At 40.5% G+C, this 16,900-nt stretch overlaps 1 protein-coding gene across 1 annotated transcript; it reads left to right on the top strand.

Moving 5' to 3' along the window:
• The first annotated feature begins 122 nt into the window (after positions 1-122).
• On the top strand, positions 123-2,608 carry LOC117744160 (otoraplin-like). Its single transcript, XM_034552295.1, has 5 exons — positions 123-233; positions 1,176-1,565; positions 1,705-1,844; positions 2,137-2,247; positions 2,342-2,608. The coding sequence occupies exons 2-5, from the start codon at positions 1,412-1,414 to the stop codon at positions 2,363-2,365; spliced, it is 429 nt and encodes a 142-aa protein (XP_034408186.1). The 5' UTR covers positions 123-233; positions 1,176-1,411; the 3' UTR covers positions 2,366-2,608.
• The last annotated feature ends 14,292 nt before the right edge of the window (positions 2,609-16,900 follow it).

Raw genomic sequence — 16,900 nt, 5'->3', positions numbered from 1 at the left:
GTTGAACTGGAGAGCACGAGTAGGCGGATCTATTTTCTCTCTGATTCGCACAGGGTTAAACTCCGCCCGCCTAGCTAACCATGTCCTTAAAGCGCGCGCACACACACACGAGCACAGTTTGCAGAGCTTTGCGTCAGACGGAAAGGGAAATAATTACAGCAGTTACTTTTTTTTATGTTTGCTTAAAATTAAAAGTCGTGTCATCAATGTCGACATATTACAACATTTGACTGGTTAGCATTCAGAGGCTTTACTTCTTCAGTTGTAGCCTATATATTCATATTTAATTACCCCGTGGAATAACACTACATATAGTATGCACATTTAAGCTCACAACGAATATAACTAAACCTAGTGTATTGTGATAATAATGTTTTGCTTCAATATTTCACCAACACAAGACATCAGTTGGACGTGACTGAAATGCTTTCACTTTCTATTTGGCAAAACTGAAGGCCTATTCCTCAGCCTTAGGTTTCAATTGGCTCATCCACTCATAATATATTTCTTAACAAGTATTATCATCTTCATGCAGTATTACAGTGGAGTATTGAGCCCATGGATTTGGTTTTGCAAGGCAATACTTTTTTCTCATGGCAAAAACAATAATATAAAGAGACAAAGTGAGAAGACACAGGTGGTTGCAATGCAACATTTTACTAAAAAGAAGAAGTGAAGAATGATGATGTTGACCATAGTTTTTCCACACCATTCAACAGTGCTGCCTGTGCAGAACTCGATTAGTCTGTTTAACCATTTCCTTAGTTTGTAGACTATTTAAAAATGTAACTTTGACTGCGTTTGAGTCAATTTGTTTAACACATTTGTTTTTTCAAATGTCCAGTTCCAGGCAGCAAGCTTTCATTCCATTCCCTTTGCTCCTGTTGTTATAATTACTGATGGATGTAGTTAGTTGTGGTACCGTACTTAAGCTATTCAGGTTCAAGTATGTTTTGTATCTCAGTGACTAATAACTAAGTAACTAAGCATCTCAATATTTTCCAAACTTATATTCGATTAGTTGTTTTTATGAACTTAGATAAATATCCTAAAAGTTATTGTTTTGCTTATTGCATAGGACATTTCCTTCTGTCCAAAAATATGGAGCTTATTCAAAGACCCATTTCAAGAACAACATGCATTATTTCAACACATGGATTTGCTTTTTTTTACAGAGCTCAAGGCATGAACTGTGACTGCTTGTTCCTGCAACGAGACGGATATTTGAGAAAAGTGAGCCAACTCCCCTGCAGGAAATGAATACTTCATGGCATTTCTGAAACTCAACACTGATTGGTCAGACAACCTCTGATGTAGGGGCTGAGCACATTTTCTCCTGGCTGAGAAGACTGTTTTGGGATTTTTACAGCCCAAAAAAAAGCCCCCTTTAAATGCCCCAATTCGCATCCGTATGCAACAACACTCTCTGGGTTCTGCTCTTTCGATCAGCATGACTTATTCATTGGGGATTCTGCTCTGTGTTGGACTTCTGCACCAGACTGCGAGGGCCGTCCGTATGGATAAACTAGCAGACAACAAGATATGTGGAGATGCAGAATGCTCATGTAAGTCAGAGTAAAGGAGAAGCATTGGCACAGTATGTATCCTGAAAACTGTAACATATTAAAAAATAATGTACTTAATACCTTTTTATAAAATAGACTGATATTTCCCTTTCCTCTTTTGTTTTCTGTGTTTTTTAAGATGTTCTCTCCATGGCCAGAGCCTTGGGTGACTTCACAGCCCCTGACTGCAGATTCATCAACATCAAGACGGGTCAAATGGTCTATGTGTATTCCAAACTCATTCCAGAAGAGGGCGCCGGAGTCTTCTGGTCTGGCAGCGTATGTGACTATTCGTTACATGTTTTTTTTATCAGCATTGCAGCTCACTAATCAGTTACAAATGCAAAGCAGGATGCACAGCAGCTGTGACAAGCAATGAGAACTTTCTGGCTTTTTTAAAAAGAGAAAAATGTCAAAAAATACATTTGGTTGAATATTCAATGTCATTGTAGATGAAATTGACAAGCCTATACAACAAGTTTAGTAGGAAGGAAGGTTAAATGTATAAAGCCTATAATTTCATGTGGTGCATGTTAAATTGTTGGAGAGGCCGTGTTATTTCCACTGGCAGGTTTACAGTGAGCGGTATGTGCACCAGATGGGCATCATTGGATACTTTCCTGCAACTATGGTGAAGGAGACACAGAAGTTTACGGAAGACAAAGTTAAGATTCCCACAACTGTAAGTATAATATCTGAAATTAATACTGAGGTTGTTGTTGTCAACATTTCTCTCATGATATTACATTTTTGTTTTGCCTTTTTTTTTTTACCAGAATATGGACTTCTACTGTGAATAGGATGTGCCAAACTGAAGCTTCTTTCTTCTCAAGTCTTGCAGTTAGTGGCTTTTATAAAGGAGAGTATTCTCAAGCCCGGGTTTCACACCATGTCCCAGTACATCCGGTGGTGTGGTCTCCAACTGGAACGAAAACCTGGACACTCTCAAGCCCTCCGTAGACCCACAGTCTGACTGTCTTTGCTTTGTCTTAACAATACACTTATTATTAAGACACAATAAACTCTTTTTTCATGCATGTCAATCCAAAATGTTGATTATTTGAAAAGACAAGAAGCTGTAAATATATTCTCCTGATGCTATCAAGATCAATTTGTAATCCCAAATAATGTTTTATTGCATTTTCACTTATATACGGCTAAGCCCCCAAACACCCACACCCATTGACACACACACACACACGAACACACACACACACACACACACACAAACTGCTATCTGTAAAGTACCTGTATTGTACGCAGTACGTTATAATTCATTCTAAGAGATGTTGGCTGCTCATCTTCTGTAATTGCACATAATCATGAAATCCTTTCATTATCTATACCCAATTCTTCATGCTAGCTCTTAGTAAACACATGATCATTTTTTTATTATTAAGTTTTCTTAGCCAATGTGCCACAATCCCTTCTCCAACAGACTCATCCAAAGGCAACTGGAGCCTCTTATTGTGCCGTACAAACCATTCTGAACTGTGGGAACACTGTGTGTTTTTTCCGCCTAGAGTCAGTCGTCACTTCTCTCTCTCTCTTTCTCCATTCTCCTGTTTATTGGCATGACCATTCTGCACGCATCAAAAGGTAAATGACAGCAATCTCTAAAACAAACGGCTCATATAGCGCCCAGTGTTTTTTATTTAGTGATGCATCTTTCCCCTGTATATGAGACATAAATAAATTAACTGAATTAATCTCATTACCAGACATATGGGAGGTTTTGTTGGGTGGGCATAAAATAACAGTAACACTTTATTACAGGTTATCTAAATTGAAGTATAAAAATCACCGTTACTGTGCAAATTCTGTTACAAAAGTGGATCCTGTTCGGTTGCATGGCCATATGCAGTTACTAAACAGCAGCTATATACTGTATGCCCATCCTCATTGGTGCATTTACAACTTATGACAACTGTTCCTTGTTGAGGTGTCCTGTGTTTGATCACACAGCAGTCATCAGCTAGCATCATTTTAGACCATTGCACCTGCAGTTTTGCTCACACTTTTGGTAGATTTCTCATGTTTGAAATAGCAGCGCCTCATGTCAGACCTCCTTAAAAGCTCACGAAGGCTTCAAACTGACCGTAGTAGCTTTGCTTAGTTGTGATGAAGTTACTTCATGGTAAAGTTGCATTACAGTACATTCAAGTAAGTGTGATTATTATTTTTTGTACGTAACATCCTTCTAAATCCCTGTAAATCTATGTCTGTCAGTCTGTCTCATACACACACACACACACACGCACACACACACACACACACGCACGCACACACAGCGACTTCCAGAGAACTATTGTGATTAAATATGGTCTGAGATACTGTCACAGTTAATACTCTTTCCAAAGGATGATTTGAATCTCCTTATGATTGGTTTTGTATCATCAGTATCTCTTCTTTATGCGTCATAGCACCCACCCAGAAACAGTGGTGAATGTTACATCTCAATCAAATGTTCTCCATCTATCAGATCCGAAGATAATTCCAAGAAATATAGATGATATTCTTCTGAGCTGCCGTTTCATTTCTCTGCCATCTCAGGAAGTCTTACATAACTGCAGGGTGCATTGATTGGCAGGTTCATTTTCATTAGTTTATTTTTCTGACCTGAGGCATCTTGAGAGAGGCAGGCTTACGAGTTCAGGAAATGGGGCTGTCACACATTACGATCAATCTCCCGCCCCTTCTCAGCCAAGATCAATATAAACATGTCTCGAATGGGGACATCTACCACAAAATGTCACTCAACAAAAAACATACCCGGGGCACGTCTGAGGGGTCTCTGAGACCAGGGAGGAAAAGAGAAGACTTAAATATTTCCTGAAGCATTTCTGGAAGTCATTTCAGTTCAGAAAAACAGCGTCTGTCTCAATTTGTGGTGGTATTGGAATTAAATTGGCGTCATTACACAGTATGCAACTGGATGAGGAATTCAAAGGTCATTACTACCAATTGTCCCAAAGCTGAGCATCTTTCGCAGTTCCTCCTCAAAATATCCACAAAATACACAAATCACAGTAAGTTACTCCTGTCTGCCATCAATCCCCCGTCAGACAGCTGTAGTTTTAGGGTGTGTTACCATGGTGACTGGCAGGGATATCGTGACGGAAGAAATTGATTTCTGTGGATGTTTGTGTGTGTGCGCACGCTAGTGTGTGTGTATGTGTGTGTGTGTGTGTGTGAGTTTAAAGGAGCACCTGCCAAACGCAGGCCGCAGTAGATGCGTTTTTGCTTTTTCCATCCGGTGTCACACCCACACCTCTAAGCTCAGCAGCACGGAGCCCTGTAAAGCTGAGGAAGCTTCAGGTTTGGTTAGCATCTGAGCGTGACATTTAAGACTAAGAAAAATATGAGTCTTTTTTTTTTTTTTGGACATCAACCAAAAACTTACTGGGGAACAAAAACGTAGTCCAACAGCGCTGAATCCGAACACTCAAATGTCTTCTTCTTTCCAGCACTTGTCGTGGATCTTTTACAGAGAAGAAGAAATTATAACAGAAGAAGAGAAGGACATATATGCAGCAAAAGATCATTTCACAAACATCTGTGCGAGAGAAGTTCCTGGATACTGTACTGGGAGAAAAGCAGCCTTCTCTGGCTCTGAAGAAATAACCTTAGATTGAGCAGAATTCATAAACTAATTTTGCAAAAAAAGTACATTTGAAGCGCAAACAAATTGGTCCCTGAACATAGCATGACTGGGTGGGTGTTTTTCATAAAACAGCTAGTTTCTTTCTAAACAAAAGGCGTTGTCCCTCTGAGAGGAAGTGTTTACTCTGGATTCATTTAATATCCACTATGGGATGGAAGACTTTGTGTCATGCACGACTAGAGGAAAAAGCATGGACGCATGTGTCTGCTGTGACTTAAAGATCAGTGCTTTCTCTTCAGGTTTGTCAGAAAATGTCAGCTCACTGCTTGTTTAAACTAAATCAATCAATCAGTCAGCACAAATCAATCACCGCTACACCCGGAGGATCAGCGGCGTCCGTCTCACTTGATTCATTTCCTTTACATTTGAAAATGTATTAGTCACTCCAGTTTTGTGTCAATGATGTGTCCAACAACTGGCCCCGTCATGTATTAGCCTATATATTGCTGAAATGGGGCAAGGATAATACGATGACAAGAGAAATGTTTTTTTGAGAAAAAAGTGCAGCTTCAATGATACTCTCTTTGCTTTACTATCTTACTCTCTTCTTCTCTTTCTCTTTCTGTCTCTGTTATATAACTGACTCATATAATTGCACAAACTAGTGTAATTCCACCAATTTTATCTGGCACAGAACCACACAAAGAAGCCATTCATTTAATTTCTTGTGTGTTCAACGCTCAAAACTCAGAACACAATGGTATCTACTACTTGAGGGTTACTGCTGTATTAGAGGGAAAAATTAGTTTTCAAGAAGACATTCAAACCTGCATTTTGGAATAAAAGAAACAACATACTCCTCCCTAAAAAGTGTGCGTGGAAGATTGGGTGATGAAGAAAAGGGAAACTGTAAGAGAGTTAAATAACGTCATTCCAGAGTGTAAGTGAGTGAGGTATTGATCATTTTCATGTTGCTCCAATTTTCCTCTTTCTCGTTACAGTCGCCGACATTTCCATCACACCTGAATAAACCCCTCTCCTCACCTTCCCCTCACAAGGAAATCAACTTCCTTCTATTTTTTTCCCCCCCTCTGCTTTGCCTGTCACTGCGGTTACCAAATATATTCAGGGAAAGGCTGTGTGTGTGTGTGTGTGTCAATGGGTCTGCGTGTTTGGGGGTTTAGCCGTGTTTAAGTGAAGTCGCTAACCACCTCTATTTAGTTAATAAAGATGTTGTAGGTAAAAAGGTCACAGAGCTGGAAGAAAAATACAGGAAATGTATGATACCATGAGGAAATTAGGCAAAGTCTAGATCTGAATATCTGTATACTCTACTTTGAATAAATATGGGCGGCCATTGAATTCAAACACTTTCTTGAAATCATTTAAATATTCAGCCATGACATTAACAATCGTTTAGGTAGCACTAAGCAAAGCTTTCTGTACTCCAGCAAACTCTGCCGAGCTGGCTTGCTGTGTTTCCCACTGTTCGATATTTCAGAACTTGAGCGAACTTGAACTTCTCCTTAAGAGATGTCTTTCCATAATGCCAGACACTTATAGCAACAATCGGAGCATGTCAGGGCAACAATAAGCACTTTTGGAGGATGTGCAGCCCTTGAGCGGCGCTGCTGTCCAAAGCTCTCTTGTTCAATACTGGACCACTTTCTGGAGTCCGGAGTCTCACAAAGCTTTGCAAAGTTCCTTTAACAACATATCCAATAAACCTTGTTTCACAGCAAAATGCATCTTCTATTCATTCCTTCATGTAAGATTATGACTTAGATGTCAGCTCACAGATTTCGAGTTTTGTTTTACTATCATGCAACACAGATCCAGCCTTGCACTGCCTGACACATTTTCTTTCAGTATTTATACACCAACAGAGACATAATGCTCTCTCAATAAGACAGTATGTTGTCGGGGCCCTTAAATGACCAAAAGCTGACCCATTTTGTTCCGAGCAGTCTCCCTGAATCAGGCTGACAGATTATCCGGAGCTTTTGGACTCGCGGAAAGCTTTGATCAGAAATCTTCTACGTCCCGTCTTCAACTGTTTTCTTTTTTCAGAGGTTTTTGCACAAGCCTCTGAGCTATAAATAGACTGAATGTTTGTCATGACAACCAATTACCCATTATAAAAGCAGTGAGGCTATAAGTAAGACAATTAAGTGGTGAAACTAAATTGCATGTTTCTGGATTTCTCAGTGTGCTTCCACTCACCTAGGTATTGTATGTGGGTGAGCACACAGCCAAATGTTCCAATGTGATGTTTTGTATAATTGCATGTGCTGTGCTTCATTTCTATGCTTTCCTGGTGTTTTATAAGCACACTTTCTGTGCTGATATCAATTTATTATGTTAAATTTTCTATTTTAGCAATCATTAAGTAGCAATCATACAGTAATGTTGTTATATAAAGTACTACACTTTGTAATTTTAATCAAGCAATACAATTCAATGGTGAATGGGCATTGTTCTGTACAACGAGTGGGCAGAACGGCCTTAAATGGTTCATTACTTTTAGATGACGATGTGTCCATCATAGTATAACTCAAAATTGAATAAATATACTTCAAAGAGTAGTGATTTAATAACAAAAAACAACATTCTTCCAAAGTGGTATAGCTCTGCTGTCAGTAAGAGTCGTGACTTGTTCTTGGTGTACTGTGTCAGCACGCTGCATGAGGCTCCGGTTCCTTCATTAGGTTTTCGTCCCGGTTCTTTCAAGTTCCATATCTCACTCTTGCAGCCACCCAAAGCTTGTTGCCAGAGAGTAACATGACTGACAGTGTTTAAAAACCCTGCTGTAATAGAATGTATTATCCCCCAATTGCTGAATGTCAAATCACAGCAAACAGTACGGCATAAACCGAGCACATGCACACACATACACTAGAGGTATTATTGCATTTGTTACCTGCGTCGCCATGTGGACATTAATGTGAGAATGACAAATGAGTGTCAGAACACATTTGGGTCAGAACAAAACGGCCTCCTTCTTTGAACAAACCACTTTGTACGCACCTCTGAGCCCTCACAGGTGGGCAGGCGGTCCCAGTGAGCATGTTGTTGCTTTACAGAGCCTGTGGGTAGTTTATAGACAAACCAGGTTTGTTAAGCCTAATGGTCCTTGTATTGATTGGCTGGGGTATCGTCGCAAATCGCAGGGGTAGAATGAACGATGAGATCCTCATTGAGGATCTCTAAATGCATTTCAGCTTGTAGTTTTATTGACCCTCCTTGAGCAGCCAGCGCCGGGTTTATTTACTCACTTTGCTTGCAGCCTATTTTTTTTTTTTACAATGGCACGATGGATCTGTGAAGAAGGTGTTGAAGGAAGTATTGTTTATCATCCACTGCACAGTTGACTGGTTATAACGACGTGAAAAGCCTTTAATCATAATTTAGAATATAGCCGGCTATGGTTTGTAAAGTTGCGAAGTGGAAACAATAAAAGCACATTAATAACCTTCTTTTTTTTTTTTTGCGATTAAGTAAATGAAGCTACGCTGAACAAATGAATCAGTCCATGCAGGACCAAACTGCTAATTATCTGCGCTGACTTCACAGTCTGTAGGCAGAATGGCAGGTTTATCGCTCAGCTGCTGTCAACTCGGTGCAGTTACTGAGCCGTAAGGAGACTGTGGCTGTCACTAATCCCAGGCTGGATCAAATGATGGCGGTTCTCACATCTGCGTTAAGAGTCTGATGAAAGGTGTCAAACTCCACGTTTCCATGAGAGTCACAGCTGCAGATCAAGTGTACACCGTTCTCACACAAAGGACGTAATCGGAAAGAGCCTTCTCAGCTGCACAGAAAAACCTGCTCATCCACGTTATGCACACATACAATAGATTTGCTTTTTACACAGCATTTCTCTTTTCGCCCAATGATGATTTTGTGTCTGAATTCCCGGAAATATTTACTCCCCATCACGCCGTTCCTCAGAAGATCTCCTCTTTCATTCATTTCTTCCCGGCCATTTGTTTGCGTTTTCAAAGAATTATGTCGGAACTTTCAACATTTCTAAATATTTAAAGCACATGATATGTCGCTAATTGTTTGTGGCATGTTTACCCTGCGCGGCCTCAGAAATCTGTCTGTTGTTTGCTTTCTTAATGGACTATGCTCTTTGGCAGCTAGTGTGCAGGGCAGGAGGAAAGGGGCTTGAAAACCACTAAGATACCATTACCATTAGACCTAATGCTCTTTTAAAATGGAAAGAGCATCAGAGCTCACACACAGAGACTTCTGTGCACGCTGCTGCTGATGCTGTTTGCGTAATACAGTCTCATCGTCATCATCCTGCTAGCCAAGGTCACTCGGGCCTGTCCCTCTCTCCGGAAGCCAGTCACATTGGCCTCTTCGCAAAACAGGCACTCTTCTGATGCCGTCTGGTGTTCATTTAGCTATTTGTAGCTGTGCAGTCATGATACAATATATTGTCGGTAAATGTTTAGATTTCTCACACACAGTCTCACACATACAGCTTCTAATGACTCTGACCTAACAGAAACAAATGGAAAGCACAACCTATTTTAAGAACACTATATATACAATTTCAGAGTGTGTCAGGTTTTTTTTTCCTTCTTTCTCTGTATGTTTTTGAATGAGGACATGGACCCTCGACAGGGTTTGTGACAGTGACATTAGTTAACATGGTGATTATTTCCTGTTGCGCCTCAAAGGTCGGGCTGTCTGACTAAAAAGGCATGCGATGTTAAAAACGTCACAGCTCGGCTGAAGCTGATAATTGCTCAGACATCAGATTGGAGGTGGCTGACGACTTAATGAGCATTCAAAAGGAAATGGGGAAGTTGGCCGTGATGTGAACGGCTGAGGACCAGGTCCAGCTCTTGGAGGCTTGATTAGGAAATTGTACTTTGAGGTAATGCTTTCCACAATGTCCAATCAAAATCAGTAGCAGCAAATGTGTTTGATGTGTTTGATCCTGGCATGCTGGGGGGGTTGTGGGGGGGACTCGTAACACACTAGTAATCAAACGGCTGCAGCCGTGACATCAACATCATTTTTGAATACAGGCTGGGCATGAATGCTTGCCTCCCAGAGGAGAATTGCTCATTCGCAAACTTGCTCTGGGCTCTAAAGTGCGCACTGACATCATTTAGCTGATTATGGGACATGGTAAATGGGCTGTGCGCAAAACACACAACCCAAACAATGTTGTGCTAATTGAAAGATCAAAACACATTTTCCAAAACTGCCAATATGACAAAACAGTGACAACAAATAAAATGAATGCAGCTTGGTGCACTGATATGTTTCATTAAGCAGCAAAGCGGGTCCCCAAAGACGTTTCAAAGAAGTGACTGTACAGGATGTGTAGATAGATAATGGAATAGGATCAGGTTCAGTTTCACAGATTCACTAAATATTCCAAAATGAGCACAAACTATTTATATCATTTGGACACAAATTGGTGAAGTATGTTGCTGTAGATCTGGACATTATATTGATATTTTCTGAAAGGTGGTTAAATATGCTATTTTGTCTTTTGTCTGGCGAGTTTGCTAATTTATCAAATCAGAATGATTTTTCATCCTCTCTGAACGCGATTCATCTCTGACGTTAATTTGCATGTCCTTTCATTCCCACCTAGGTGGTGCATTCATTAGGCAGCACGGAACACTCACCTTGAAATAAGTAATACACAGAGGGAAATAATTATTGTGATTATGCATAATCTTTGCCCGCGCAGTTGTTTTTCTTTTCCAATTACACTAAATTTATATTCAGACTATGCTTTGAATAACAAAGCAGGTGGTGCCATTGCTCTCAATCTCCTCTGCTGTTTACGAGGAAACCTGTGTGAGAACTGCAAATGCTACAGGCTGCGATGGTGGATTGTTTTTCCAAGGAACATTAATAATATAGGACATTTTCCCACATACTGATGCTGAGCCTTGGCACGAACCCAGCAAGTTTATGTTTCATTCGTACAGGGATTTATTGATGGAGCTGAGCAAAGAGAAGAAATTGTGTTTTTCTGGAAACAAAAACAATTGCATACTCTATCTCTCCAGTCAGTGAATGAAACATAACGTAGGTGAAATAACATTATGATGAGTTGTATGTACGTGTGTTCCCAGATTTCAGAACAAAAATAGATTATTTGTCTGCTAAAAATATTTGGTAGCCAAAACTCATTTCTCATTGTGGAGCTTACCTCTTAATTTTTGCACAGCGAGCGTCTGCTGCCGCCCGGCAACATTGGTGCTCTACATTTTGTATCAGCGACAACATGAGCACAACGCCACTGCCGGCTTCTTCTAATCATACCGGCTGCAGCTGTGCACCTGATATCATCATGCAGCTAAAGATATAGCTAGAAGAGCTATGAGTTGTATAGCTTAAAATAGAGGAAATGATTAGCGATATGACACAATTATCATCGCAGGTTTTGCTGACTAGTATCACAAACTGTGTTTATTGTCCCTGAAGGTCTGCAGTAACATATTCTGCATTGATCTGTCTGTTTTCTGCTGGCGAAGAGGTGTTTAATTACCAGTGAAATCAGTCAAAGTTGAACCACCAGTTCAAATAAATATTTTGTATTACTTTGATGGTTCTCTCTTACTTGGCTGAATTACAACATACTTGTTGAGGCCTGCACTAAATACATATATTGAGTTTGGTAGCACCTTAATCAGCAGCTGCATGTCCAGTATGAGGTGAAATCTGCTCACAATGAAACCTGTTTAGCCCAGAAGAACCCAAACCCATGTGTCCTGAAAGGAAAGTTATAGGGGATATACAAAGAGACTAAAAATGAACCACGTGGAACACTTTTCTAAAAATATTTTCTAAATACTATCCCCAGGAGCCAAAGATCTGAAATGTTACATATATGTCACAATGTACTCCTCATTTGAAAATCAATCAATTTAATGTTTACATTTGTTTAAATGTGTTTTTAATTAATACAAAATATGAATGATAAGAAGAATCACCTAAATCAAGAGAGCAGCTCATTACTATTTTTCTTAATGCAACAACTACGTCACAATGTTTTTTCTGAGATCATTATAAGGTTAAAAGCCAGATGTGACATATCTCTCAAAACAATATTTTCACAACTATATACTGTATATATATATATATATATATATATATATATATATATATATATATATATATATATATATAAATAATCATTTGTTTGAAACATTTTATTAGAATGTGTAGATGTAATGTAGACAAATTAACTCACTGTCACATGACCTCACCAGAATGTTCAGTATGTGTCACTTAGGGAAAAATTAAATTAAGAATACAACTGTTCAAGGAACTATCCAGGATATTCAAACTGCTTCACTGTGGGTTCCCAAGGCTCAAGGGTTAGGAAAAGACAACATGATAGATAAGGTTTTTGTTATGATCAAGGTTAGCTTCAGGCGAAGCAGAAGTATTGGCAAGATTATCAATAATGTCTGAATTAGTGAGCAAAGCCTCACAGCTGCGTATCACTGGATCCTAAAAATGAAAGCTATGGGATGCGGTGACCTGAATTACCTACTTCCCACAGGACAGTATTTCCTTAGACTCCCTCAGTTCTGCCTGAGGGATGTAAACAGCGCTTATGGGGCAACATAACAATTTTAGGAGATGGATGGAAGAGGAAACTTTAGATGAAGTACTGATTATCAGAAGGAGAGAGAGAGAGAAAGAGAGAGAGAGAGGCAGAGTGACAAGAGTTGGGGTGAGTGATGAGTTCAATTTAATCTTCTTCTGGTCCATGAAAAATCGAGCCGGTGTTTCCACCTGAGTTGGCCTCGCTGCGACGCCTCACAGCACATCAGGCCCAACATAACCTCATGTTGTCCCTCTGATCCCTGCTGATGGATGTAATAGATGATGGAAGTAATAGATCTGTGCAGTGTTACGGCCAAACCTGCTTGGAGAGTAGCTCCAATTAACACAGGGCCTCACTTCATATCGAGAGATTACTCTTGAACATGAGAATCAGGAGACTTGACATCTTTTGTGCAAACTTCCACCCGACATGTGTCCATAGTACATCGGCTAGAGCACATCCTGATTGCCACAACTGAAGCATGTGACTGAATCCTTTAACAGTCTGCTCTCTTGTGTCTGGAAGAACACAGTTGAAGCCAAATTGAATGATTGATCGACACCGGGGTAATGATACGTCATCACATGTCAACCCTCGGCCATTATCAGGAGCACGGAAGTCTGTGGATTTTGATATCTGTCTACCTGTGAAGGCCGGCATCTTATCTCACAGAACCAGAGGCAGGCAGTGGCTTCTTATGACATAGAGAGAGTGGAGCAGAGAGACATTGAGAAAAAGATGGACCATTAGAGGAGCAGCTATCGGCACTATCCGCACTGCAATCAATGCGGATATAGTACCCACAATCCCCCACTCACTCAGAGACATCCCGTCCCACATCACTGGCTCGCACTGGAGCAGTAGAATATAGAGCTGCCTCTCTGAAATGACAGCTTAACTACAGGGAGGGCTAAGAAATGCCCTTTGCCTTTTGTCTTTTGTTTCTTCTTTTATTTAATCTATGCCTTCCTCTGCACCGCTCTTAATTTATGCAACGCTATTATAGAGGGGCACTGAAACATTTAATTCGGAGGTCTTTGCTTGAGGAATCATGTTTCGGGCTCACTTTCTCCATCAGTGAGCGTTTGCATTTTAGGGAGTGTTGGTTAAATCGGCATCGAAAATGAGAGCAGAGGAATGGGATCTATATCTTTAATCATGAATTATTCATTAACATTGCATATAAAATGCATTGTTGCTCATGTATTGAGTGTTTCTAGATTTTCTTTAGCATTGAAAACACAGCGCGAAAGATCAATACTCTTGTCTCTTGAGAGCTAGCGAACAATTCCAGTCTGGTTGGATGCTTTGGTGGCAGAGGTTGCAGAAGCTTCGTCGTGGTTTGGTTAAACTTGTGTTTTGCTGTGTGCACATGCTTATCAGCTTGAATGGTAGGAACGCAACACACAGCTTGTAGCTGCCGGTCTAATCTCTCCTGTTTTCACAGAATCTGACAGGCAGCCTGCATCCACTCCAGCCTCGGGCGAGTATGAAATATTAAATATCCGTATTTTTCTGCTCTTCCTCCAACACTGCCACAGATACACAGCAACGGATTCTAACAATTAATTAACATGTCAACTCTGCACAGCCTGTGATATAAGATTTCTGAATCATGAAGTATGAAACAACACTGTAAATATGTCATTTCCAAAAGCCTCTAGAACCCATCATATTTTTATATTATATGTTTATTTTAGGACTGAGACATTTCTAATGCAGTAAAAGTCTTCTCAAAATTGGACATATTTTGCAAATAGAGGCTATTAGAAAGAATGCAAGTTGAAGTCACCTCGACATCGGCTTCACTTTTCAGACCCGGAGATTGCTTTCTAAGTGAAAGAAATTGAAAGAGCTAAAAATGGATCCCAGCGTAATTTTTACACTATATCCAAAAGTGCCAGGTAATATAATAAGAATATGCTGTATTATAGTTAGTTAGTTCATCAACAGCTTTTTTTCTGTGTACATCAGGAACAACTTGAACTGAGTAATATCATGAATATAACTTGAATTGCATACTGCACACATGAGTGACATGATTTCCACTGTGTCAAATTGACTCCATTTTCTCCTGTAAAGATTACAGGCTTGCCTTCGCTAAGCACAGGAGGTATAGTCTTTGAGTATTACTTCACACAGTGGGAGATGGAGCAGCTTTAAAAGCATACAAACGCCCACTCCTCTCACAACATCAATTCTTAGTGATTTTTCTGAGAGAGAAAAAAAATGAACTGTCTCGCAGCAGAGGATGTTGTAGCTTTTATTTTCTGTTGTAGGTTTCCCAAGATTTCTACGATGAAGGGAATGCTTCACATGTGAATCAGCAAGTGTGGGTCAGTCACGAGGACTCAGCAGTGTAGAACGGTGTGCTGACGGAGAAGGGAAGGTTGCATGGCTTGTCTGAACAAAATAAATAATATCTGGGCTAGAATCTCAGGAGTGTGGGAGGAGGTCTGCAGGGAGCATGGAAACAGTGATTAGTAAAAGTGGATCCACTTAGATAGAAAATCCACCTTCATTACTAACTGATCCACATGCAATTGTGCTCCCTTGTTAACACACCATTCTAACAACATTATGTAATCGTGACAGTACGCGGAAATGATGATGGATTAGCATTTTGTAAAGAAGTCCACACTGGCTGAACAGATGTGAACACTTTTAATACAAAACACGTTTTTTTATGAGGATTTTCTAATACTCTCCACGTGCATTTTTATCTCGATCGATGGCAATTAATAATTTCTCTTTGGTGAATTAAAAATGTAAACTGGCTTTAATGAAGCCGTCTCTTAAAACGTATGCAATGCTAAATACTTGAAGAGCAGGACAGGTTCTTGTAAATCTTGCTTTAGCTCCATTTAGTTGAGATAGCTGGATACTTAAACCCTGCAGTCATGCAACTAGACAACGTGGGTTTTAGGGAGCCGACACAATGAATTCCGCCATAATAACAACGGTGTTAAATCGAAAGTAGAAAAACAAAAACCTCCTGCTGCAAAGTCCACATGCTCATGTATAAAAACACATACAGAGTTCTGTTAATTGGAGAACCTGCTGATTCTGAAATGGGCCACTTAATGAAAGGGGCTCCGGGGGCACCTTTATTTAAGCCAGGGCAATGACCTGTCGCATTAGGTGACCACTGTCAAGTCCTTATGGGTGAACTGAAAAAGACCAGCTGTGCAACAGTCATCAAATATGCCGCTTTTCACTGAATCGTGTCTGTATAGGGGAACCTAACAGCATCACACTCACAGGAACACAATTATACCTCTCGTTCTCTACTTTCTCACTTATGCACATCGCTGTTATATCTGCAGCGGCCCTGTAACCCATGCATGTATCATAGAGCAACAGGGAAGTAGGTTGGAAGCAGGAGAGGCAGGCGTCCTTTTAATGAGCAGCCTTTGTGAGAGAACTCTTTGTAAGAGAAGGGTTCCTTCTAACAACCTGCTGTCCACATCCAAATGACCAATTATAGTCAAATGGGACTGTTCTTACATTCCATTTGACACAAAATAGGTCATGCTGGTCATAACAGAGGTGTGTAGTTTAAAAATCAGAGAGAGGATGGCAGGCTGATTAGTAGGCTATGTTGTAGAATTGTGCCTATAGGAATTATATTTCATTAAAGGGGTATTACCTCAAAAAGGTCACCATGTGCTGTATGGCACACTAGTCCCCGGTGGGATATAACGTGAATCCGCATCCATTCCAATGAGGTCTGCCTCAGATACTAATCAATAAAATCCCGATCAAATGTGAGGGCGATGGGAGGAATTCTCCAAGGTGCTGAAAAGCTCATCTGGACGGAGAACACGACGGGGCACACCCGCCGGAGCCCATTGGTACGACGTCACGAGCAGAAACTACCCGAGCGAGTAAGGTAAATGAATTACCGATAAGAAAGAGGAGGAGGAAGAGGAGAGATACAAAGCTGAGGATGCAGGTTTGGTCCAAAACACGCAACCTCCCCACTCTCAGCACGCAGCAGGAGCAGCTCCACCTCGGCGAAATACAACTTCCAGTGCATCTCATCAATCTGACGACGAGGAGATGCGTCCGCAAAAGCTTTGATTCGACCCCCTTCACGTCCTCCTCCTCCTCCTCCTCCTCCTCCTCCCATCT

Source organism: Cyclopterus lumpus, chromosome 15, assembly GCF_009769545.1.
Source record: "Cyclopterus lumpus isolate fCycLum1 chromosome 15, fCycLum1.pri, whole genome shotgun sequence".
NCBI classification, from domain to species: Eukaryota; Metazoa; Chordata; class Actinopteri; order Perciformes; family Cyclopteridae; genus Cyclopterus; species Cyclopterus lumpus.
Note: the sequence above shows the minus strand (reverse complement) of the source record. Positions and strands in the feature narration are given on the sequence as shown.